This window comes from Ammospiza caudacuta, chromosome 1 (assembly GCF_027887145.1).
Source record: "Ammospiza caudacuta isolate bAmmCau1 chromosome 1, bAmmCau1.pri, whole genome shotgun sequence".
Classification (NCBI taxonomy): domain Eukaryota; kingdom Metazoa; phylum Chordata; class Aves; order Passeriformes; family Passerellidae; genus Ammospiza; species Ammospiza caudacuta.
The window spans coordinates 7145667-7172117 of NC_080593.1; the positions used below are offsets into that span (position 1 = coordinate 7145667).

At 43.7% G+C, this 26451-nt stretch overlaps 1 protein-coding gene across 1 annotated transcript in view; it reads right to left on the minus strand.

The window, feature by feature from the left end:
* KMT2C (lysine methyltransferase 2C) overlaps positions 1-26451 on the minus strand; it is a 187815-nt gene that overhangs the window by 3343 nt on the left and 158021 nt on the right. The window contains exons 36-56 of the mRNA XM_058809368.1: positions 25999-26324; positions 23405-25233; positions 22234-22345; positions 21214-21292; positions 21031-21094; positions 18794-19026; positions 14259-15944; positions 12805-13017; positions 12270-12434; positions 10493-10634; positions 9255-9402; positions 8262-8440; positions 8008-8162; positions 7567-7819; positions 6872-7011; positions 5819-5923; positions 2862-3981; positions 1790-1926; positions 1507-1649; positions 1074-1242; positions 118-234 (exon numbers count right to left, since the gene is read on the minus strand). Coding sequence (XP_058665351.1) covers positions 118-234; positions 1074-1242; positions 1507-1649; positions 1790-1926; positions 2862-3981; positions 5819-5923; positions 6872-7011; positions 7567-7819; positions 8008-8162; positions 8262-8440; positions 9255-9402; positions 10493-10634; positions 12270-12434; positions 12805-13017; positions 14259-15944; positions 18794-19026; positions 21031-21094; positions 21214-21292; positions 22234-22345; positions 23405-25233; positions 25999-26324 — 7515 coding nt within the window. The remainder of the gene's footprint in view (positions 1-117; positions 235-1073; positions 1243-1506; positions 1650-1789; positions 1927-2861; positions 3982-5818; positions 5924-6871; positions 7012-7566; positions 7820-8007; positions 8163-8261; positions 8441-9254; positions 9403-10492; positions 10635-12269; positions 12435-12804; positions 13018-14258; positions 15945-18793; positions 19027-21030; positions 21095-21213; positions 21293-22233; positions 22346-23404; positions 25234-25998; positions 26325-26451) is intronic.

The following is a 26451-nucleotide window of genomic DNA, read 5'->3' on the forward strand; positions in this document are numbered from 1 at the left end:
TATGGCACAGCAGAAAAAAAATCAGGGGACCTGAATTCATCAGGTAGAACAGCATTTGATTTGTCCTATGAATGTCTGAATGGGGAAGGGAAAGAGGGAATGAACAAACAGCCTTACCTGAGACTCATAGAGCTTCTCCTTCCTGTTGGCCACCTCATTCCGGATAATTGTCCCGATATATTCAATGACCATTGTGTGCTTTTCAATGTCTCGAGCAGCATATAAGCCCAGGCCCTACAGAGAGTACACTGAGAGTTAATAACTTTACACTCACAGTGTTCCTCACCGTGCCCCAAACCAGCAGTGGAAGGGAGAGAGAGAAGCAGCACTGATAAATAACTGATGCAGTAACAGCCCAATGCAGAATTCAGCCTCACACAGATCCCAAAAAACTCAGCTGCTGTCTTGGTGAGAAAGCTGCTCTTACCCTCTGACACTGACTGTGTAAAGGTTATAAATTCACTGAGAAATAAAAATGGCTGCTGTGAGGAACCCAGGCATGGTGAAGTCCAGCCTGAAATAAACAACTGTGCCCACACACGGCTGGATTAGTGACAAAGCTTTTCTAAAACAGACTGTGGAGCAAACCAGCAGCATGACAAAAAGCAATGGATTCTATACTCCTATGAAGGCAAACAAGTACTGAGCTCTTCCTGCTGATCTTGTTCCACTTCAGCAGCTTGGCCTGAGCAGCTCATGCTTCCACTGTGTATTTCTATTTTTATTAAGTTTTACTATGGTTTTGAGAAATAGTCTAAGAAACCCCAAAAAACAAACCACCCCAGAATTTTAAAATAATCCTTTTTCTAGATGACAATAACAAAGGAATTTTTAAGATATTTACAGTAATTAGAAACAAATCTTACTTAAGGTAAATCTGTGCAATTGATGTGCCACGTAAAAACCGCCAATTTTGGAACGAGAATGGAAGGAATTTTGCCATCGGTTTAGTTTAAATTTTCATCTGGATTTGAACAAATATGTATGACATCTACAAAATTTAGCTGTAAAACAGATACTAATAAAGGCATATGTAATTTTCGTAATACCCATTTCCTGAGGTGGGAACTGACCTGGATGCGAGAGCGAGCCAGGTACACGTTGGATTTCCACTCGGTTTTCATCTTGCGGTACTGGGAGGACTTGGAATGGACGAACTGTTTGCTGTAAGGCGCGTTCAGCTCCCCCGTGACTGTGCTCTGAAAGGACTTTGATGTGCTGGTGCTATTCAAGGTGTGAGGCCTGTAGGGATTGGGCATGTAACAGGAAAGAATACAAGAAAAACTGAAGATTTCTCTGAAAACAGCCAGGAAACCCAATAAAAATCCTCTCAGACATACAGACACTTAAAGCCAGCTAGCGGAGACACAAAGCAGTTCCTCTGACTGGGGCATGCACATTCACAGCCAAGGACGACAGGGTTTGTAAGCAGCAGACGAAAGCACAAATAACCCTAAAGCAGCCTATAAACCCTGGGCTGTACTATGTGAAATTAAAACAAAATACCTTAACACAAACCTCTTGACATGGGTACTCATTTTAGGCTCGGCACGGGCACAGCCCGTGGGGTTGATGGCAAGAGGAAGTTCCATTAAGGGGTTTCGGCCGTAGCGGAAAGTGTAGTTCTCACAGGCCTCAACCCCTGGCAGCTGCAAAAAAAAACAGAGAGAAGAAAGAAAAAAATACAAATAATTACATGTGTAGCAAAATGTTTGCTTTTCTGGTCCCCTTCTCATGTGTCTATCCAGCAAGTGGGATGATCCAGCAAGAACTGGGGTGGTGAACTCACCGATTCTGCAATCCTGGCCACTGCAGAGACTGTCAAACCAAAGAGGTCTTCACCCTTCAGGTAGCCGGGGAACAGCTGGAGCATTTCAGATTCTTTCCTAACAGAAGCAACGGGCTCCAGGATTTTATCCCACACACCTACACAACCATTGGGAGAGAATTACAGTGATCAAAAAAAAAAAAATTATTGCACTTGGTTTTAAAACAAACACCTGAGGATATGGGAACCAGAACCCAGCACTGAGAAAGCTTTTGTCTTTGATTGCCTATACAAACAGGTCAGCATCTAAAAAGTGAAGAGGAGAATGATTGTTGAGTTGCTAATTTTTGGGATTTAACAAATCCCAAAGAAGCAGACCATTGATTCTGTACCCTCAGTTCTCAGAAATAAGTTTTCACTGTTCTCAGCATGGAAACTTTTGGTCCTCTGACAAGAACATGGACAGGTTTCTCTTGAGAAATTGTGCAAAAGTAAGGTTCTCTGAAAAAGACACAATATATTCTATTTCTACTGATTGTTTGTAGTCAGTGCTCATTCTGTGAGGGTACCAGCACCCACAGCACCAAGGCCTTGAGATCCAGAGCGTTACAGGCCTCCAGCACATCCAGGAGCCAATTTCCAAGACCTGCCTAAGTGTTTATGGACACCCTGACATTCTTCATCCTGACAGAGACATTACCCACCCTGAGTAGAATGTGGTCATTAAGCTGTTTTTAGAGCTCCCTAACTTGAGCCCAGCTGATTTAAGATAACTCAGCAGTGGCTCTGTGTTTAAACAAAGTCACTTTTCATGAAATGAAACCTGCACTGACTTTTCTACTGCTTTAGTTCATTTTCAACACTCAGTCTTGGGTCTCCTCTGCGGACTTGGAACAATTCTTCTGATCTGCAGCTTATACAGTTTTTTCAGAGGTGATCACAGTCTTCACAGCAGGGTATTAAAAATGGGCCCTGGAAGCTCACTATAGACATTGTTAAAACAGTACCTGCAACAGCTGCTTACCACAGGAACCAGCAATACCACAATGAATAGCAAAGGCACAAATTCACCATCTTAGCTGACAAAATTTACCTTTAGGTGTTGTGTCAGTCAGAACCAGATCCTCGTGGCCCTGCTCCACCACCTTGATGACGAAGAGCGGGAGCCCGTCCTTCTCCTCGATGGAGCAGAGGTAGCGGCAGCGCCTGTTGGCGTACCTCATGCTCCAGTACAGCCTGCTGGCCTCGTAGCCCACGGGGAACAGGGCTTTGGAGGAGTGGAAGGCCTGCATCTGCTGTGGCAGCAGCTGCCCCACGGCGTGGAAGATGAGGCTGCCCACGCGGAAGGTGTGGTCGCGCTCGCCGCGCTGGACGATGCTGGCGATCTGCCGCACCTCGTCGCGCTGCACGTACACCCTCCGGAACACCGCGAAGTAACTCAGCTCCTGCTCGTGAGTTCCCTTTGGTTTGTGCATGGGGCAAAGCATGGTCTTGTCTTTAAAAAACATGCATTGTGCTTTAATGGCACAGGTAAAGTGATAAATGTTGGTGCACCTTAACCTGTGGCAACCGCTGGTGGCGCCCATTTTGTGACAGAACATGCATTTCATCTGCAGGCCTCTCCGCAGTGCTAGTTCCACGTTTATTAAGGCACCAGCTTGTGTCTCGTAGACTTCTGTAGACCAAAGAGCACAGTTCAAATGGACCCAAAGGTCTAAATCCAGGTTGAGAAGCCTTGCTGGTCCATCAGTTAATCCGTCACCCTCCTCGTGACAGAAGCAACATTTCCTGTAGTCTTTAGGCACGGGGTCTGGTTTAAGGGTTGTGCCCAGTTTTTTAAGAAATTCATCTATCTCTTCTTCACAAGGAGGTTTGAATGATCCTTTAGGAATCACAATCTGAATGCTCCACTTTTTCCATTTCATCCCTTTCCATTTCTTACTGGGAGGCCGGCAGTCCTCCAGACTGCTGTGTATTGCTTTTAACCTGGGCTTGAGTTTCACCGTTACCTTCAGCTCATCCGGTTTCGCCTCCACCTTGGCTGCTTCAAAGGCAGGGGGGAACATGATGGGGGGTGATGAGGGTGGGGAAACCTTCTCCTGCAGCTGAGGCAGACAATGGACATCCAAAGTGGAGATGTTGTTGCTGTACTGATGGAATGCTTTGGGCGGCCTCTCCTTCATTGGCGACTGTGGCAGGGTTGGGACAGATTCCTGGTAATCAACAGAAAACTCTTTAAGAAAAAGATCCCAAACTTGTTAATCATTAAATATAACCTGAAAACATGGGCTGATCAGTATGGGAGAGGCTTCTCCAAATGCCTAAAATCAAGATGCAGCAACAGATAAAGATGAAATTATCCTGACCCATGTTTCCACAGCTTGGAGTAGGAAACTCCCAGCCTACCTAGAACATGGTGCCCCTTTGATACATGAGAGAAAGCACAAATAATCCTTTGTCCAGGTTTGAATGCAAAACATGCTCTTAGGAATTCTTAGAAGGTTTTGCTACAACACAAAGTAACCTTAAAATATGGGTCATGAACTAATTTAAAGCATAAGAATCTGATATATGATAGAAATGGAAAATTTAGAACTAATGCCATGTAATTTTTTCCTCGAAACAAGTGAGGAAGAATTTCTGCAGGGCTTTGGATTAGATACAACTTGAAGACTTAAACTATTCAGTCACAGTAAACAAGAATTATACCTGCAGAGATTTGTGGAAAAAAAACCCACAAAAACCTAAGAGAGAAAACAAGAACAACAAAGGAAGTTTATATTATGAAGTGCTTAACGTGGTTTGTGTGATTAATCTTGAAAGAGTAAATTAAAGGATCAAGAGGCTGAACATGATTAATTTAATTTAATTAACTTAATTAGGTACATGCTGATGCACTTGTAGAGGAATGTTACCCTGTTTATACAACAACTGAAAATGAGCTACATGGGACACTAAAAGGATATGGATCTATACAGAGTTATCTTCTCCAGGTTGTATTTTTAAAATTCAATTCCTCCGGAGAAAGTAAGTAGGATACACTTGAAGGAAGGCTTCAAACTATACAGTCTATACAGTTCTCTATATGAGAACACATTAATTAGGTAAAGCTTGAAGGACACAGCCTGTTCTGTCCAATAGTTTAGGGGAAAAAAGGTACATTTGATCTAGAAACAGCAGAAGACAAGTCAGTTAAAAGCGATACTCAAAAAATTTTAACTGTTTAACTGAGAAACTCAACAAGATCATTCAGACTTCAGTGAAGACTATTTCACTTTTAGTGATTAAATAATCAGATAAATTTAGGTTCCCCTTCTTCTGACTGAATGACCCTTGAGACAGCAAGAAATGATGCCCCATTTCTCTCAGGTGCTGGACACCCCTTGCAGTGTCTGCAGGTAGAGAACTACAGCAGAATATTTGGGAACACCTGAGAAAATTCCCTGGCCTGATTTCACCTTCAGCTGAATGAACTTCTTCAGATGTACTTTTCCAGTAATAAAAAACTCCTTTCCCTGGTCACTGTCAGCTCACAGGCTCCTTACTAATGTTTTGGTAATTAATGCTTTAAAATGGCAGCTTCACCCAAATAAAGTCAGGGAATAGGATTCTATTTTCTCAGTTACACTGACTAAGCTAAACTCTTTTTACAAACTTGCTGTTCAATTATTATTTTCACAGCTGTAATTTTATTTTTAACTGTACAAGCCAAATCCAAATGCAGGATATACTCCCCTTAAAAACATGTCTGTGGCTGTTTACAATGCCCAGAGAACTTGAATCACTCATTTTGTGAGACTGCACCTTCAAAGCATGGGAGAGCAGCCAAAGGTGATGGCTTTTCTGCCATGCATCTGTCAGACACAAAGTTCTGCAAATATGATTTTTAATTCATGCTGCTGCTTCAGAATCTCCATGTCTGAATATAGAGCAATTAATTTATAAACCTCTCAAATGAAGTGCAAACTTCCCCCTTGGCCCCTCTCTGTTCTCCAACAAATAGCTGCAATAATTTCAGCTCACTTGGGTCTGCCAGTGTTTGATACTTACTTTGTTCTCTGAGTTTTTTGCTTGCACAGCTGCTGAATAAAGAACAAAGCAGTTGTTGCTACAGAATACAATGTCCTTCATTTTATCTGAGCCTTCTTGGGAATCCTGGGAATCAAACACAGAAGAGTGTAAGAAGTGCATTTTAATACCATTCTTCACATAGTAAGTGTAATGAAACAAGTCTTCCAATCTGGCTGGAAACTCTTTTATTTGGAGAACATTTGTGAAATAATGAGGGATGCTGTGATATAAATACTTGATTATTTGACAGATCTAACATTGCCACCACCTACACCCCTGTTCTTCGGCATCTCCTGCCTTTCACAGAAGTTTAACAATCAAAATAAAGCATTCTACACCATGCACCCATCTGCTCCATAGGCACTCTTGCAAAGCAAAATCCATTTTCTTTTATCTTTAGATGGCAAAAGAATGTCTCATTTCAGCCTAATCAAAGCCAGATCTCACTGTTTTATCTCCTGATCCATCTGCAAAACCTTCCTGGGAATTCAGTGCATTCCTGTCTGCAAGAACACTTTACTCTCTGCAAGTTCTGGCTGTGTCTTTGTGGTGCAGTCACCTCCTGGTCACTGAGGACAATGGCATTCATTGAAGGAATGACAGTCCCAGTGTAAGGACAAGAGATTGCAACTGAAATCTGATTCCCGCCCAAAAGGAGTGCAAGCATTCCTGCTCTTACAATAATTCCTGACACAGCAACGTGGCTGCCTCATAAATGAGCTTTTTTGAATTGAGGTCCCTGAAGAAGTCAGGGAAGGAGATTGGTAGCAGAGCTTTGAGAAATCCCATAGACGGGACTTACTTTGTGAAATGTCCTGGGATTCATTTTGTACCAGTAATAACAACTTTGCCATTTTTAGCTGTGCTGCAGATGTGCCTGAATGCCCCACCCTGAATCAGGACACACAAGGAAGGGGAACAGCACAGGAAGCCGAAGTGCTCCTGGCTCCAGGACAAGCAGGACTTTGTGCCATCCCTTGCTTTAAGGACCCAGCTGAGCACAGGGCCCTGCCCTGGCACCTGAGCACTGACCTGTTTGAGGAAGGGCAGGTCCTTGAAGGATTTCCTCACACCACTGCCCAGAACCACGACCTTGCAGTGGGAGCACCAGCGAGGCCTCAGGGCTGAGCCTTCTGCCATGCCCTGGCTGTGATCCTTGTAGCCAGCCAGACCTGGGAACAGATTTTCTGTCAGAGGCTGCATCAGATCCAACCAGATTTAGGAGAGATCACAGTACTGTTCACTGGTCTAGAGTACTAGCACCCTCCTGGATAGGGCATGGAAGGAAGGCTTTAAACCTTGACCTGATAGATAAATTGTATAAATCAGACCTAAAACAGCCATGCTAACTGGGCAAAAACACATTCTTGTGTAAAAAAAATCACAAAATTAACTAAGACATGCATACAGGCTTGAATAACCATGTCAATCTTCCTGAATTATGTATTTAAAACCAGACTGGACATAAAAAACTCTAATAATGTTAAGAATTATGGGAGAAATGCCTCACTGATATTGATGTAAACAGACACTGGAAATCAGAGATGGAAGAGAATTACTCATGGTTAAATCCAGGAGCATCCACATGATCATGTAAGAAGAGAAAGGTTTTATGTCGACAAGAACTGAATATTGAATTCTAGAGCATGGATTTATGAGGCTGAGATGCACCAATACTGACTCAGTTAAACCCTGGTACTGCACAGGGGAGGTTCAAGCCCACTCACCATTGCTGTTGGCAGGGAATGGCACATTGGGCTGCTTCAGCCCATAGGGCCCCACCATCCTGGCAGGTCCCATGGGTCCTGCCTGGGGGCCCTGCAGGAGCAAGTGCTGCCTGTACTCCATGGATGGGTTCCCTCTGTGAGCGTTGGTGGCTGCCATGGAGGATGGGACATCTGGAGCATTACTGACCTCGTAACTGTTGGGAATTCTGACATGGAGCAGGTTGGAGAATGCTGCTACAACGCTACTGATGTTCTAAAAACAAGAATAAAAATCATAATAATTTGTTTACATCTGACAAGCAGCTCAGACAGCAGAGATACAAACTATTAGAAGATTGCAACTGCAGCATTATTACACTGTAACCCCTCAGAGTCACTACACACAACCCAAATTAACTGCTGTTGTACTCTATGTATGCAATACATGCTTATTCTTTTTACCTCAGCAGCTGTGGGATGTAAAGTAATTGCTACAGAGATAAGGCCAGATTTAGGACCATTCTGGGATGGTCCAAGCTGGGAGGAGAAGAAGCCAGAACCAGGTAAGGCTCCTGAACCGGGTTCCGATTTTATGTAATTCCTTTTGGCTTCTGAACCTGAAAAAAAACCCAGAGAACAGCCCATTAATCCTACACTTAGGGGAACAGACAGAAAACCAATCCTAGCTGTTAGTATTCACTCTGCTGCAGCCTCACCTTTCCCAGTGCTGCTGGGCAGGATGGGAATGATGGGGGATGGGACAGGTTCTGGGTTCTCCTCCTTTACAACCGACAAGTCTGGGTAGCGACTGATCTCCATCCCCACCACGCTCTCAGGAGAGGAAGAAGGAACAAAGCTGTCAGGAGTGTCCCTGTCCTCACAGTGATCTTGAACCCTGGAACAAAACCCAAAAAAGCTGGTTTGGAAATGGACTCAACTTTTGGTAAGCCTAAGTAATACATCATGACAGGGAACTAAAATGAACTTGCTGGTTGTTCCTGGTCACAGAACACAAGAAGGTGGTTGGCCATCACCTCTGGGTATCTCATATTCCATTGCACACATATTCCATTTCTTGGGAAAGATCCATAAAGAAAACAAAGACACTGACAGAGCCAAACCCTCTGTTCCCCATGGCTCTATCCCTCAGGGTAAAAAAATGAGCATTTAATATTTGAATTATTTTAATATTTAAATTGTCTGGCCTTTGTCCACATTCAGGCTCCAGTGCTTCACAGACACCCATATTTTGGGAAGGCAAGTGAAAGGGAGGCAAAAGGGAAGATCTCTGCAGGGAGATTCAAGTTCCAGCCAGTGTTTCTCACTTGGGAAACTGAGTGGATCTCTGCAGTTTCAGGCTGGCTCTTGCACAGTCTTGCTGCTGCTACAGCAGTCACCTGTCACTACAGCACTACATTGCTCCAGGAAAAGCACCTATTTGAATAGTTTTCTTCCACTTTTAAAAGATCAAAGCAAGGAATCCCTAACAATTTATCAGAATCTAGAGTCTAGTAGTGGCTGTAATCACCTACTTCACTGCTGCTCTCTACACAAGGAATGTTAAGAGTTAAAATGATCCCATTCCATTCTCTGCCCTTCTGTGCCTGTGCAAAAAGGATTTTGTTTCTCCACACCTTCACAGTCCCATCCAATGAAAGATCACAGAATCTGCTCCAAATACCTTTTTGAAGATGTCAAGTAAAACCTACCTTAACTCCTCCTGGTTGTTGTGAGGTGGTGTTGGAAGTGAAGCAGGAACATCCACAGTTTTGGGGCCCTGAGCCATTGCTCTGGCTAATAAATCATCTTGTGGTCTGAAAGGCAACTGGAACTGCTTTGGCCCCAGAGCTTTGGTAACTGAAACCAGAGAGGCACAGCACAATGAGACATCTGCACAGCTCTTGCAGTGACTGACATGCTGCCTGCTGGGTGTGGGTGGGGCCTCACGGTGACACCACTCTCAAGACATTTGGGAGTTCAAAAAATTGTGACCATTCAGGATCAACTTCCATTTTTACAAAAAACCTGCAAATTTTGAGTAAACAGGGCCTGAAAGGCTTTTGAGTGTGTCTTCTGCCACTATGAGAGGATGTTTGTTTACTTTAAAAACCCACAAAACTACAAAAAATCAACAATTTTGAAACAACAAAGGAAAAGGAGTGTAAAAAAAAGGATTTTAATCACTGAATAGTCTTTACAAAGACCCAGTATAAAGAACAGGAAGCAATTTTAACTGTCCAAATTGTAAGTATCAGGAAATACACACTGACTGCACACATTCTGGAGAGGCTGCTTTGAGCTCACTCAACCAAGGAGCTCATGCCAGTCACTTGTACTGGACCCAAAAAACTAATCCTAAGGTTTTCTTTCTCATTTCTTAAGAGTGTGCCTAGCTCTCAACATGCTTTTGAACAGGAACAAGGCAAAGGCACCAACACCTGACACTATACTGGTGTAAAATATTGCTGGCTAGTCATGATTATAACCTTGAGAAGTCTGGGCATTTTGCTTTTATAAAGGAGCATTGCAACTGAGAAGCATCCTAGGAGTAACCTGGAGGAGTCTGAGGGGAGCCCTCCCAGCAGCCTCCAGTTTCCTCATGATGGGGGGCAGAGGGCAGGTGTGGATCTCCTCTCTGGTCACCAGTGAAGGGACCCAAGGCAATGGCCTGAAGTTGTCTCAGGGGAGGTTTAGGGTGGATATGACAGAAAAGTTTTTCACCCACAGGGTGGTTGGGCACCAAACCAGACAGAGCTCCAAGCACATTTGGACAATGCTCTCAGACACAGGGTGGGATTTCTGGGGGTGTCCTGTGCAGGGCTGGGAGCTGGACTCAATAATCCTTGTGGGACCCTTCCAACTCAGCATGTTTTGTGATTCCAAGATCTATTTTGCCATTTGCTACAAGCAGGACAGACCTTACAGCCCCAACACACACGAGCCTTACCATCATGGCCCCCCAGCACTCCGGCCTTGCCCGCGAGCTCCTCGGTGGTGGCGAAGCCATTGACCAACTTCTGGCAGGCCACGGGCGGCGGCGTGGGAGGGAGAGAGGCAGGGGGGGTCGGGGGATTGCTCAGATTGTTCTGCTGCAGGACAGGAGTTAGAGAACCATCAGTCAGGATGGAACACAGGGCTAGCCATGATATTTTCTGAAAAATCCTTTCCTTAGGATTTTTCCTCCTGAGAAGCTGAGAGGCCTCAGGAACAAAATGTAAACATTGATTAATCAATGATAATCAATGTGCTGCTGTGGAATGCAACAGGTGGATCTGTGATTGGTCTCATGTGGTTGTTTCTAATTAATGGCCAATCACAGCCCAGCTGTCCAGACTGTCTCGGTCAGTTGTAAACCTTTGTTATCATTCTTTTTCTATTCTTAGCCAGCCTTCTGATGAAGGCTTCTATTCTTTTAGTGTAGTTTTAATATAATACATGTATCACAAAATAATAAATCAGCCTTCTGAAACATGGAGTCAGATCCTCATCTCTTCCCTCATCCTCAGACCCCTGTGAACACTGTCACACACAGGGAGAGAACCTGCCCCGTTCCAGTACCAGACAATGCAACCCACTCAGAGTTTTACACCCAGATGTAGAACTGATATGCAGCCATAGCTGAGACACAAGCATGAGACACAAAGGTATCTACAGTACAAGACACAATGATGGGCTTTTCTTGTATCAGGGATATCAGAGGAACAGTTCACATGAGTAAACACTGCCAAGTACACTACCAAAAGATTTACAAAAATGCACAGAGAACATTGTAAGGAATCATTTCAAACAGGTCCCTACAGTTTCAGCAAAGGTCCCAACTCCATGCTGAGAGCTGCTCCACAGTGACTCCAGCACCAGGAACAAGGCAGCTTCCCCAGCTGCCCCTCAAGGGGAAGCTGCCTCCCCTTCAGCACAGGATGAGCTTCACTGAAGCAGCAACCATGGAGCAGCAGATCCTCTGCAAGTTCATACTCTGGGCTACCTCTCACCAGTTTATTCAACTGCCCATATTTTAAATGAAAATTAAATGAGAACTCCAGTATCTGTTGTTCCTGCAGTCATGCCCACAAAGCTAATCCTCATTACTTTTTACCACAAGAACTGATTTCTGTAGGTCCCATTCTCAGCTTACACACTGTGTAAGGCTGGAGAAAACACCAATGGTTTTAATAGGTTTTTACATTAGGGTATCCAAGCAGCAAATTTGATTCTGTCTGTTCAGTATCCCACTGCCCTCCCAGTACTGCCACTCTGATCTCAGAGGCTAAGTTTTAAATGCTGTGGGTTATTAACTCATCAACAAACAGTCTATTTTGTTCAGAGCTCCCAGGGTCTTAGTTAGGGCTTGGTGGGCAAATGAGAAAAAGTCTATTTCTTATTTAATTCACATTAAGAAATGTTTAATGCTTTCAAAGACTTTGCAAAACACTGAGAATTCAGTCTTTTCTGCTCCACAAAACTGTAATTACAATTTTCATTATTTAGCATCCATTTGCTAAAAGAGCATTGTAGTTTTTCATTACTTTACAACAACACAGTTCCAGAACCAGTTCCACTTTCAGAGAGTGAAACAATGGTGACTGTTTCACACTGTCTAGTCTAGCAATAGAAGGTTATTTTTCTTCTAGTTGCATAAAAGGCAAGAACTCTGACTAGCAGTAATAATATCACAGACTTCTCTTCCCACAGAGAGCACACAACAGAAATTCAGGTTAAAACCATACCTTGTAAATGAGCTGGGAGTAGTAATCTGAAGCCCCATCAAGAGTAGCACTACCAAAACTTCCCACAAGTCGATTTCCACCATTGAGTTGGCCACTGCCATAAGGGAGAAAGTGTGCAAAGCTCACTCCAATTATTGGTTCCACCAAAGGCAGAAGAGAAAGTTGCTGTATTAAAAGAAAAAAAAAAGTCAGAAATTAAGTCTGAGACAGAACACTGCAATTCTTCAGTCAGTAGAGTGGTTTCTAATTTAAAAGAAGAATTGGAATTTATCCACTGTCAGGAAATTGTTCAGCTCCAGCTCATCCAGAGGCTGCCAGAGCTGACAGGAACTCTGTGGCTTTGGGACTACCAGCCATGTCAGCCCACCTTCCAAAATTAAACACCAAACTTTAAATTCCCTGATTTTGTAGAAGTTCACATTATCCCCAACCTGTGCTCAAAATTCCAACTTAAGCATCAACTTCACTTCCACTGGGAGAAATTCCCAGCTCCATAAGGCCTCTGGGCTGCCTTTGCCAGCCCCTGCACACTCACCTGTTTCAGCTGGATGAAGGTATCTGCATTAGGATAAACTGCCTGCTTCTCTTCTTCCTCTTTTTTCCTCTTCTTGGACCGAGGAGCCGCCTTCTCTCCCGTCCTCTGAGCCCTCTTGTTTCTCTGCTTCTTGGTTTCAGGCCCTCCATCTGCTCTCTGGAGCTGGCTGTTACTGCACCCAAATACTCCTTGCATCTGGGCTCCTGCACTTTGCTGTGTGAAAAAAGGAAGTGCAGCAGAATTTTTGACATGTTAATACACAGTTCACTCCAATTTAATGCATGACTCTGAAAGCACAGGCACAGAGTAATAAATCTCACTGATAACAAAGTGCTATTATTATTTTACTGGCAGGTGGAACTGCTAAACTGCCCCTACAGACAGAATTATGACCTCCCATTAACACCACTGACATCTGAAAACATCATTAAAAACTTACAGGCCAGAAACATTCTCTTTTGAATACCCCCTAAAATAAAGTTACATGTGCATGAAACCTTGGAGATGTTCATGAGGGCCTAATGAAAGACAGACTTGGTGGCAGAAGAGAGGCACAGAAGTTAATATAATACAAAAGTATTTCGAGGTTAGCAGCAAAAAAAGTGTTGTGAAACCTTTCTGGATTGTACCACTTGCTTAAATACTTCCAGTACAAATCTGCAAAGCCTTTCTTCTCATGGAAACATAGCTGGGTAAAAGGGATCAGGATGGGACTCTAATGCTACAGGGGCAAGTCCATTTTTAAAAAATTCATTATTATTTTAAACAGCTCTACATGACCACTACCACTAGTATTTTAATATTCCTACCATATGTTTCAACTGTAGATCTTTTTACATTTAATTACAAGCTGCTCACAATTGTCTTTACTTTTATGACTATTTTTTTCTTTTAAACACATTTAAATTTTGTGTTAAGAATTAATTTAGAGTTTAAGCAGTCAAAATCCAAAAGCAGAGATTAAGATTACAATAAATGACCAACAAGTCTAAGTGTAAAGTGTATCTACCTCCAAAGAAAGCACTTTTCTTTAGGTCTGTTTTTAAAGACCTTATAAATTAATAAATCATACAGACAACTCAGGTGGAATCACAGGAGAAAGGAGACACACCATGTTCTGTACAGACACATACCAGTGAGTAATTAGGAATCATACTGTAAAAGCCTGTCTTAATATTAGGAAGTGGTAGTTTTGAAGACAATTTTCTGTAGAAAAGTACTATTTTTTACATTTTAGTGACTTCTGAATATGCTGACCTAAGAAGCCATATTAAAATTTATTCTTTGCTCAACACAGGTGATTTACTTGTGGAGAAAAGGTAGGAAAGAGGTTAAAGTTCCTTAAAGCTGTTTCCTCCACCCCTGTACAGGTAGGTTATATCCCCACACAGTAAGGCACAGACCAGGCTGGACTGCTGCTGACCACAGTGTAACAAAACCAGTCCCAGGCTCACCATTCCTTCAGCTGGACTCTGCTTCTCTGCTAACTTTTTATCCCCAGAAGCCTCCTCTTCTGCTCGGCCACTGTTCTCTGGTTTCTGATTTAGAAGAGATGAGGACTTCTTGTTTTTTAGCAGGTGTTTCAGCAGTTCATTCCCTGACTCCCCTTTGGCTGCCAGAGCACTGGGTGGCTGTGCTGGACTCGGAGCTGAAGAGCTTGGCTGTGAGGTGACCTTATCCTCCTCCACCTTAATACTGCTTGGATTTTCTGGTTTAGGCTCAGCTTGACCTGAGCATTGATCAGTCTCTGCCTTTTCCAGTTTAACTTCTTGGAGGCTGCTGGGTGTGTCCATTGTAGCCTTTTCAGCCTCTGCACTCCCCCCTGGCTGTGTGTGGGACACGCTGCTGCTGCTGCTGGGGAGCTTCCCCTCCAGCTCTGGGGAGCTCTCTGCTGTGTTGGATGTCGAGGGGCCTGTCAGCTCCAGGGACTCCAGTTCATCCTGGTGCCGTGGCTCATTGGGGGTGTTCACTGTGGGGGTGGAGGTAGCATCAGAAATGGTTGGGGTTGATGGTGCAGTGATATCCGAGTGTGGAGTTGACGGGGCTTTTATGGACTCGGCATCGTCGTCCTTTTTCTTTTTCCGTGTCCTTTTCTTTTTGCCTTTCTCTTCTGGGATTATGTCAGAATAGAGCTGGATGAGAGACTGGCCTGACACAGGGATGTTTGCAGCCTGGGGCACACCAGTGTCCGACCCACATGGGGCACTGCCCCCCAGCACAGGAGATGAAGGGACAGCAGCAGGGAACGGAGGCCTGACCTGGTTCTGTGTAAAGGCAGCCCCAGGGAGATTCCCATGAGTTTGTTTTACATTATGGAAACTGGGGGCTCCACCTGCACCAGCAGATGCATCAGGTCCAAAAGCTGCAGGTCCCACTGGCCTTCTCTCTGTGCTTTGCATAAAATTAGTGGCAGGAGGGGAGGTGACAGCACCCTGCTGCAGGATCTGCCCCATCTGCTGCTGCTGCTGCTGTGGGGACGGCTGCACGGGCCGAGGGGTTTGCATGAAATCACAAGGCAGCTCAGAATTGAAGAAAGGTATCTGAGATAAAGATGTTTTGTTGTTCATTTCAGGCCCCATCATACTGTGCTGCTCCAGCTCCATCCTCTGCTGCAGAGCTCTCTGCCGATCCACCTCCTGCATCAGCTGGATGCGCTGCCGCTCCTGCTGCTCCCGTAGGCGCTCCTTGCGCTCCCGCTCCTGGAAGCTTTCACTGAAAGGGTTGTTGTCCTCAAACTCCACCCTCGGGGGTGGCCCTGACTGTGCAGCTGCATTTGGGCCAGGCACAGGAGCTGGTGCACCAGGAGTAATTGGCAGTGGTGTCATTGGAGGCTGCATCCTCGCTGGATTCATGGAAATGTGACTCGCAGGGTTTGCAGGCTGCCACCCGGACAGATTTGGCATCCTGGTGGGGTTGGATTGCCCAGGCATCACCACTGAGTGCTGCTGATGCTGGAGCTGCTGTGGCACCATGGGGAAGCTCTGCTGGTTCATTGCTGGTGCTGCTCCTCCTGGAACCATGGGAGGCTGGCCCTGGACCCCTGGCATGATGGAATGTGGGGCCATCCCACACTGCTGCTGCTGCTGCTTGATCCGGTACTCCTCAATCAGCTCCGCGTGCTCCTTCTGCTGCTTCCGGATCTAAACATCGAAACAGTCATTATTCACCTCTGCCACAAACTGCCTGTGTGAGCAGCATAAAGCATGTAACTCACCACTGTAATTCCAGGAGACAATGAACCTCAGAATTTCTGCAGTGTTTTTAATGCTAAACAGCCACTATTTCATCACAAATACTCCCCAGCCCAAGACTTCAGACCAAACAGCGTTGTCTCAAAGTTCTAATTACACATCAAGACTCACTGTGCTAGAGAATATAAAAATGTAAACCAGCAGTGATCCTTGTCCTACAGATCTTATCATCCATGCACAGAATACAACAGTTGGGATCAGACAGGAAAAGGGAAACAGTGAGATGGATGATGTTCACACATCAGCAATGTTTTAAAAAGATGTAACTGGAAAGGAAAAGCTTGCAGGAAAACAGTGATGGATATTCCCATTTGTTCACAGGCAGATCCTCAAACACCCCATGTCTGATGAAAATTGCAACTGCTGCTTGAAAATTTAAGATTTTAAGACCAAAATAAACTCAACATGGGCACTGCTAGTTATGCCTTGTAGCTTAGACAAACAGAAGTTGAGGGAAGGACACAACACTGTCAACTGGACAAGCAAGAGCCTTTCAGAAACACTGCATAGACCCAACTAAAATAAAAACAGAAGGATCTGCAATCCACTGGTTGATGATACACACACTATGGAAAGTCTCCCTCTCACTTCTGCTCATCTGATTATGACTTCCACAGCTTATGTAGGGATAGAAACGCTCTGTAATGCATTTTGAATTGTGTGACAGCCCTCTCCTTTATCTGAAGCAAGGACTGAGACAGAAAGCTCAGGGTAACAGTGATGCCACAGGACACACTTCATGCTGCAGGATAGATGCACCCAAAAGGTTATTTACACAATAATCCCAGGTCCAAGATGATTTATGAGCTCTGCCTTGGCACTGACACTGCTGGATAAACAGAGCTACTGCACAGAGCCTCTGATTGGATCCATCTGCACTGCACAGACCCAGTGCTCCAGGGCTCCTCTGTGGTCCTGCAGCACTAAACCTGTGCTGGCTCTGTGGGCTGTAATTTGAGGCCCCCAAAGCACCACAGCCTCCAGGGGTGGATCAGCCATGACTGTCCCTGGAATGAGCTGTGCTGTCCAAGGCCCAGGGCTGAGCACACCCAGAGGCCCTGAGCTGAGCTGGAGATGTCAGCAGAGCAGGGAGGGCAGGGCAGGGCCTGTGAGAACAGGCACAGTGCCACAGGGGCCATCTGGCAGTGTCTGTGTGGCTCCATGCCTGGCCAATAACCCTGACTCACAGCAGCTCCTGGGGCACACTCAGCTCTGTGCTCTCTGTGCCTGTGTCCAGGACCAGCCACTCCCAGGGATGCAGCAGCTCTTTTCTCTCACCACACATACAGAGACTTTTCAAAAACTAACAGGAGCTTGATTGCAGAAAAATGACTTGATCTGATTTGAAAGAGTGGCAAATTGCTTCCAATAGAAGGTGGTTAAAACTATGCTTTAAACCTCATTTAAGCTTCTATTAGGTACAGAACAAAATGCTGCTTAGGACGTGGATGAATCAAACACTGGTCTAAATCAGTGGCTAAAGGGCAGTGGATGGCTTCTGCCAGAAGTAGATTAAACTTAAATTAAAAAATTACAAATAGGAGAACCTTAATTATGGGGCAGTAAATGGATCTGCCAGCAATGTCATAGTTAAAGCTGTTACTTCAGTCTAACTCCACCAAAAGATCAGACTGTTGTATGTGCAATAAAAATTGGTTAAAGGGAATTTTTTTTGCATTTGTTCTACTTGTGATTCATTGTAGAAGGGGAAAAAAATTATGTAGAAATAATTTACCCACTCCATCCCTCTTCCACACAATGGAAAGATGAGCCAACTAATATCCCATCCAGCACATACTTTGTCTTGAAGCAACACAGGGGAACTCAAGGGTCAGACATTGCTCAGGACTTCATTCCAAGCTGTCTGCTGCCAAGTTTTTTCCTTCATACTAGTAAAGGATTAATTCTAAAGCATTTCCATTTTTCAGCAAGACTAGCTGATCCTGACAATCATGCCATGTAATTTATAATAAAAGTCTTGAGGAACACAGCACTAACTACTGGTAGGCAAAGCAAAACTATCACAGGTTACACCTCACTATTATCACAGTTACAACATGTGAAATTCCAGCTGAATGTAAGGAAAGGAAAACAAAGCCCAGTGAAAAAGGTTACATGTAGAAACAGGAGCCCAGAAAGGCTGGAAAATCTCTTCCCCTGGAGACTTACAGAACTTGACTGACAAGGTGCTGAGTAACCTGATTTAATCATGAAGCTATTTCTGCTTTGATCATGACTAAACGATCTCCAGACATCCCTTTCACCTGTGTTATTCCACGACACAATACTGATGATCAGCATCTAGGAATGAGACAGACCATAAAACTAGTCTAACACTAAAGAGAGAATAAAAATAGATTTTCAAACTGTAAAAAAGAAGAATGGGTTAGAACATTCGCTCAAGACTGAAACAAAGCCCTGCATGCAAAAACTTTTCTCTGAATGTTTCAGTTTTTCTTTACATGGTGTCAAGAACTCTGCTGCAAGTCATTTTGCAAAGGAATTCCCCTCTTCCCAAAGGAGTAACCCAGCTTTTTGTCATAATGCTTGCCACAGAATATTCCTTTGCAGCTCCAGAGTCACCTACACTCCAGAGCAACACTGTTACACAGAACAAAACAGGGAGTGGCTCCTTCAGGTAGAGCTCCACTGTGTCTTTCAGAAGATTTAAAGGAAAGACTCACTACCCCTGTGAGAGCTCAGTGCCAAGGAGAACAGTCTGGATTCCAGAGGATTACCTGATCTAGCTGTTTTTGGACCATGCTCTGCTGCTCAGTAACGTGTTTCAGCTGCTCTGCATCCTCCTCTGGGAACTCCCGGCCGGCTTTCTTGGCCGTGCGCTGCTTGGCTGAAAGGGCCTTCTTGGATTTCCTGTGGGCTCCAATCTGCTCCTCCAGGTACTTCTGCTGCATTTGAAGCAGTTGTTGTGTGTCCTGCAGCCATTCCTCGTATTGCTTTCGTTGGGAATCATCTAGAGAGAAGGGAAATGAAGTGTGATATGATCTCATCCTGGAGATGAGGGCTCATCCTACTTTTTAAAGCTCAAGTTTAACCATCGGATTCCCCCCCTTATTTTAAGAAACTAGTGGTCAAATTCAGCCAAATTTGACAGAGAATTTGGTACTTCAAGAAGTGGTATGTTCTTGGACTTACTTGAGTAAATGAGAAAGATATCCAAATTAGTGCATTTGTGAGAGGAAACACACTTGCCGGTGAGCAAATGTGCCTTTGAAAAGCCACATTTACTGCTACAGAACCCAGTGATTCCCTGTCCTGCCACAGAAGAGGGGACATGGAAGACCTCTAGAAGTACTCAAGTACAAAGAGATTATGGAAAAAGGACATAAAGGAAACATGGCCTGATTAATTCTGGTGTTTGCAGAAAACTGTTGTACATATAAGATTTATTTTTATTACAACTTCAAAGAAAAATATTAAAATTATGAACACAATTAAATATTCACTAAGTGAAAGAATATACTGTTTTTGCAAAAATCACTTTGTCAGTGTCAGCCCTCAGCATGGGGCCTTCAGCACCAGTGCCATTTCATGCCCCCAAAATAAATGTCTCTCATTTAGGCTGTAACTGAGGCATTGCTCTTCCTTCAAATGAGAAATGCTTGTCTGCCACAGGCAGTCCATTGCTCTCTGATGTTTTTCTGGAGGCAGAACAACCATGTCTGATGACACTTGACCTGCACTAAGCACAGAAAGCAAGACAGAACACTGGTGATGGTGCCATTTTTCTCCTGATTACATTTTCAGTGAGCTGGGACACCACAAAAAATCAGAGATTTTCCTTGTGAAGACCCTTGTTTGACAGAGATACCACCCAGCTCCATGATTTAAATACAACCACATCCTCCTTGTGCTCCAAACCCTGCCACCTTCTCCTCCACGAGTCACTGTGTCAGTGACAGCTCTGACTGAACAGCTCAACTAAACCTACTCAGGGTGAGCCTCAGCCTCAAGGTGCTTGCAGGGACAAAATCTGCAGAACTGATCCCAAAAACTGAGGGGACAATTGAGTGCAAACACTGAGAGCATCATGCGAAACATGAAAGCACAGAAATTTTAATGAGTTCCAGGTAAGAGTAACTACTACTGAACTGAAAACCAGATTTACTCAAGTGCTCAGAACCCACCACCACCCAACCAGAGCAGGGCCATGCTGAGTGCCATGTGGAATCACACCACAAATAATTAATATAGATAATATTGCCAAAGCTCTTTATTGCATACTCAGTGCTGCTACTTCAGCTTCTGGAAAATGTGAAGGAGTTTACTTCTGTTTCTTATTCACAAATATCAAGTGAAGTATTTGTAGTGATAGAAACACTTTTTTACACATGGTCTTCCTCTCCCAACATATGCTCAGTTTTAATTTCTGCTAATAAATCTTTCTCATCACACAGACTAGGATTCACAATTGATCTAGGGCAGTCAGAAATATGGAATGCAAAAAGCTAGTGCAGTGTATTTCTTTCAACAACTGTGTTTCACCAGCGAGGTTTGCCTAACCAGTGCCTGGAAAGCTTTTTCTGGTATTTGTTCAAATGACAATGATGCTGCACAAAACTTTCTGCTTCTGAAATAAAAAATTCCATCAACACACAGCTGTTCTCATTGAGCACAGAATACTGCAACACAACCCAAGACCAGGTTTCCAATACAGCAGTCTGCCAGTTAATAGATTGCTGCTCTCATACAAATCCTAATAATGTTAATTTTCTGTTTCCCTCTTTCCTTATGGTGTTTTGTTGATGATAGCTTCCATTAAAAAAAAATGGGAACAGCATTTACTATACACCCCTTCATTACCTGGCATTGTAATGATGGAATGACTCAATTTTAAAAGGATGATTTTTTGAGACAGGATCCATAGTTCATTTTAAAGAAAACTGAACTGCAAAATGAAAAAAAAAAAAAAAAAACAAACCCAATCCATACAAGAAATTATTAAATCTCTACTTACTGACAAAACCAGGACCAAAGTTGGGAGGATTAGGTCTAGAAATCTGAGGTGTCAAACTTCCATCCTAGAAATTTCAGTAGAACAGACAGATAAGGATATTAAATCATGATTCAATTAAAATACCCAGAACTTAGTGATTATTATTGAACAGTTTTGTTTCCAGCCCATAACAAGTTGCATTACCTGTGTAATTGCCTGTTGCATATGATTTTGGCCCTCAGTGGTCTGAGCTCCTGGCACTGGCTGACCCATAAAGGGAAACCTATTGAGAAACAGAAAGATAAACTGTAACCTTGCAAACCAGCACATTAGGAGAGACAACTTTATTATGTTCAATTAAACAAAGCACTCAAATATTATACAGACATGCACTTGAACTTCTGTACCAAATCTTTTCAACACCTGGAGAATACAGACAGCATTTGCCCTTGGTTGCAACTATTGCATTTTACATTTTTTAGAAAGATGATGTAAACATGACCTACTGTGCTAGAACAGTGAAAACACACACACACAAGTTTGTATTTGTATTTTAGTATTTTATAATTTAAAGAAAAACAGCTGAATGTATTTAGGTTTCATGGCCACCATCACAGTCAACTGGAGTAGGGTAAATTTACACCTTGGGTAAGGCATCTATTATCATGAGGCACTGGACAGAGAAAATCCAGTATGAAGGGCCACACAAAAGAACAGGCACAGATCCTCCCTGGCCCATGGACTCCCCACCTACCCTAAGGACAGCCTGCACAGTTCATGGCTCCTTTTGTCCTCAGAAGGGATTTAAGGAGAGGATGGAACTTCCACTACTTGGGCTAAAATCTTACTTATACCCAGCATTAAATGATTTGCTGCAACATGAGGATCCACTGTTACATGGCCACCCCCAGTTTCTAGCACAACCCGTGGGAGATGTGTCATTACCTAATTAGCAAGTGGGAAAACAAGAAGAGCATCAACATGCTGGCCATGTTGACCCATGACACTACAACTGGAACACAAATCTGATGCATTTGAATACCTTTTATAGCTCCTACTGCCACACTGGCTTTATTCCTAGGAGATAATCCTGTGTTAGCATCAAATGCGAACCACAGGACAAAAAGAATTTTTTTTTTTCATTTCCTGCACACAGTTTCCCTGAGCTCTGTCATTTCCTTTTACATTCTGTAGTCCTAAAGAATGTTGTCAAGAGTTGCCTACCTGTTCATGACCATTGGTGGCATCCCCATGTTATTCTGTGCCATGACTTTGTTGATCCCCTTAAGAGCCACCATTTTTGCTTTCATTATGGGATCTGTAATTGCATCAAAATCTGTAACACAAAATCAGCAGCAGTGAATCACACAGCTGAACATTACAAGTTATTAAATGGAAATTACTTGTTTACATTTAGTTCATGTGTAAATCTTCAGTAAAACATTAACTGCATTCCTATTTCACATTAATTGTCCTCCCCACTTTGATATTCAAGGTTAAAGAACTTCTAACTGTAGAAGTTGGTGCAGCAACAGCTGTCCTTGTTTTCAGCCACAACACACAACCAAAAGAAGGTCAGTCTGAGAGTCTGAGAAGGGCTCTAGACCAAATCTGGCCTATGACCCAACAGATTAATAAATTCTATTTATGGGTTTAAGACTCAGGAAGAGTTGTTGTTCCTGTGATCTCAACTGGCAACTGGCACACCACCACTAATGCACTATGAGAGTGGCCTTGATGGTCACTGTAGTTACAACTTCAAAAATTCTCAAAATTTAGTGTTTCATTATCAGTTAAATGATGGCCATGGTCTTGATATGAATGCTCAAACTGCTAGGTTATATTAAACAAGCAACCACAGTTTTTCCTAATTTTTTTCAGTACAAGCAGAATTATATGTGGTATTTCTGGACCTTGCCTAGACTTGTGGGTTAGTAACAGCTTTTGATAATCCCTTTCCTTGTGACACAAGAAATACTCCAAAAAAAGTCATAAAACAACCATAAACATAAAATTATTAGATCAAATATTAAGATCAGCTACTGCACTTGATTACCTAATTTTGTTTACAAAGGATGCATTTACTCCCTATCTCTTGAGAACCTAAAGGATGAAAAGAGTATATGACACAGCTGATGTCACAAACATTATCAGTAAAGCAGAGTTACCTTGATCCTGGTAATGACAACAGGAGCTCTGCCAGAGTTCAGAATTCCACCTACATGCTCAATTTCCATACTCCCTTTGTACCTAATAGGCAGGCTCATTTTTATTATATGCCACCTTCAAGTTCTACATATTTACCTGCTTCTGGCAGTCCTGTGGATTATTTAACTATTTGTTGCTGCATTTTTAGAACACCAACCAGAAACACACAAACAGGACACCCACATACCAATATTGGGGAAAAAAGGCTCTGAACGCTGGCGAATCATGGCCTGCATCTGTCTCTGCTGCTGCTGCTCCTGCCTCTCCTGATCCAAGAGGTCCTGCAGAAGAAGTGGCTGCTCCTCTAGCAGAAGTGGCCTCTCTCTGTTTTGCTGCTGAGCTAATGGCTGAGGGAGCATCATCTGCTGGGGACCAGCGATGCCGCTGGGACCAGGACGGTTTGGTACAGCCACAGTCTGATTCGATGTCTGTCCTGTCCCAAAGTTGTGATTAGATGACTGACCCTGAATAAATCCTGGATTTGGTGACCCTTGAGAAAAATTATGGTTCATTCGTGGAACCATGGGCAGATTGGAATTTAAAGTGTTTTCCAAGATCTGTCCAGCAGGTGTCATGAGTGTTTGTGAAATACCTGATCCATGGTTCATTTGTGTGGGTGGCAGAGATTGAGATGGAGATCCCAGAGTTCTTCCTTCAGCATTGTCTGAGCTTTCACTAGACAGCAAACTTGAGAGGACTGGGGTGGACCCAGAAATACTGCAGGAACTTACTGCTCCTTGAACAGGCAGTGGAGCAGATCCCTGAGCATCTGGACTAGGCACAGTTGTATCTTGGCTAGGAACAGCAGGAGTTTTGTCAGGGAATTCTGGGTTAGCAGGTTGCACAGGAGCCTTTTCCCCATCCTTTAACTCCACTTCAGCAGCCTGTTGAGTACTTGTGGACTCAGTATTTCCATCACCTTTTTCATTTTCATTCTTCTTTTCCTCTTGAGTGTTTGGGGAAAGTACTTTTGTTTTAATTTCATTTTCTGTAGCTGATTTCTTTGGTGGAGACTGGGTCTCAGCAGGGGCAACAGCTGTATCACCTTGTTCTTTCTGTTTGGGTTCTTCTGCCTTGCCCTGGATATCTAGTTTGTCATCAATGGGGACACTAAGGTCTAGTTCTTCATTAAACATTCCTTTCTTATCCCCCACATCAAGGTCTGGGTCTGTGTATGCAATTAAATCAAATTCCCCAGGTCTCAGAAGATCATCAAGGTGAGGATCATTGGTTTCCAAATTATCTAGAGTGTCCAGTTCATCTCCTTTCCCATCCTCTGTGTCCAGGTTCAGATTTTCCAAATCCTCATCATCTAAATCCTTGACTTCAACCCCATCGAGGTCTTTCACATCCAAATCTTTTACAGCAGGATCATCAGGATCAAGCTTTTCTTCTAGACCATCACTTGGCTGGTTGGAAATCTGCAAGTTTGCAGATTCATCAACTGGTGCAGATGTGGACAAAGATGTTCCTGGGAATGCATCAGCAACTGGCTGCCCCAGAGAACGCATCACAAGTGCAGGTGGGTTCTCAGCATTGATCTGATCCTGCTGGGACTGGGACATGTGCTCCAACCCCGCAGCCATCTGCAGCTGGTTTGGGATTCCTTGAGAATTGTGTCTCAGCGGCTCTGCCTGCCTTGGGCCTGGGAAATCCTGCCTGGGCAGGAAGCCGGGGTGCCTCTGGTGCTGAGCTGCTGCATCCAGCACGGTGGCAGCAGCAGCAGCAGCAGGGCTGAAGGGCAGCCTTGGCCTGCCATCAGGAGCCCTGTGCCGCAGCTCGATGAACGCCTGCCCCAGGATGTTGTGCTGCTGCACCGGGATTCCCTGCGGCGGGAAATGCTGCGGGATGCCGGGTGCGTTACTGATCTGAGGGCTGCTCACTGCCCGGGGCATGTCAATGGACAGGGACCTCCTCAGCTGGGGGGGAACTCCAGGCCGCTGCAGGGGCTGCTGAGGACCAAGGAAACGCTCCTGGCCCGAGGGTGGACCGTGGCCCCCTCCTGGAAATCCATATCTAAAATAAAGCATGAAAGGCAAATCATCTTTTTTCTCAGTCTCACACGACTAAATAACTGTTCACCAAAATGCTTTACATGATGCATTCATCAAGATATTTAAATCAATGTTTTGACTAATTATACTTACATTTAAACGAGCTTTATGACTACAATAAAATAATTGCTTTAATTATGTTTAATAAACAACCTGTTTTCAATTTCAATAATAATAATAATGGATAGAAAACTCTGACAGTCAGAACTAACATAGTAATTAAAATACATGTTAATGCAAATCAGAGTAAAAAAACCTCAGTGTGTGGATTTAGAAATAACTGAAATAAATCCAGATACTGAAAAAAATTAACTTCTGAGAATGTATGTTGATACTGGCATTCATTTTACATTGTAACATTCACTGCAAAAATGCCACAGACAGAAGCTGATGTTTGATCACATACTCATTAGAAATTATTCATTATTAAGACATCATAAATAAAGTATTTTACTTTTTTTTTTAAAATGACCCAAAAGCCATGGACAACATGATGTCTCAGGTCACATAAGTTTCACTACTTCTGCAGTTTCTCCATTTATTTTTCTGAATTACTCCCAACAAAACAGCGTAGAATACTTTGTGTAAAACACACCTTCTAAAGTTAAAGGAAAACCCACTGCACGTACAGAGTTCAGGAAGGTTACCAGCTCCTGTGGATGATTTTTCATCCTGTCTGAAATACCCCCTTCAACTACCCCTGAGTTTAAGAGACGCAAGAGCTCACCTCAGACCATGAGGTCTCATCCCCATGGTGTTCATGTCTCCTGGAAACTGGGGCCTGTTGAACTGCCCATCCCCAGGGAAGGGCCCACGCTGCTCCTTCGGGTACATGGAGAACCTTGGCCCACCTGGAGGGACCACAGAGGATCTGATATTCCCAGGATAGGGAGGAGGAGGGCGGTTAAAGATCTGATTTAAGTTGTCTTGCTGCCAATGCTGAAGAGGGGCTGCATGGGGAGGAGCTGCTGTGTCCTGCAAGGCCTTTTCCTGGCGAACTGCATTCTTCTTCTGCTGCTGCTGCTGTAGAATAATCTCACGGAGCTTCTGGCGCTGTTTACAAGAAAATAAATCATTATACTTGACACTGCAACTGACATCTTTTGAAGTGTTGCACTCAGCTAGGTTTACTTTTTGAGGAAAGAAATTCTTCACTTGTTAAAAGAAAATATTATTAAAA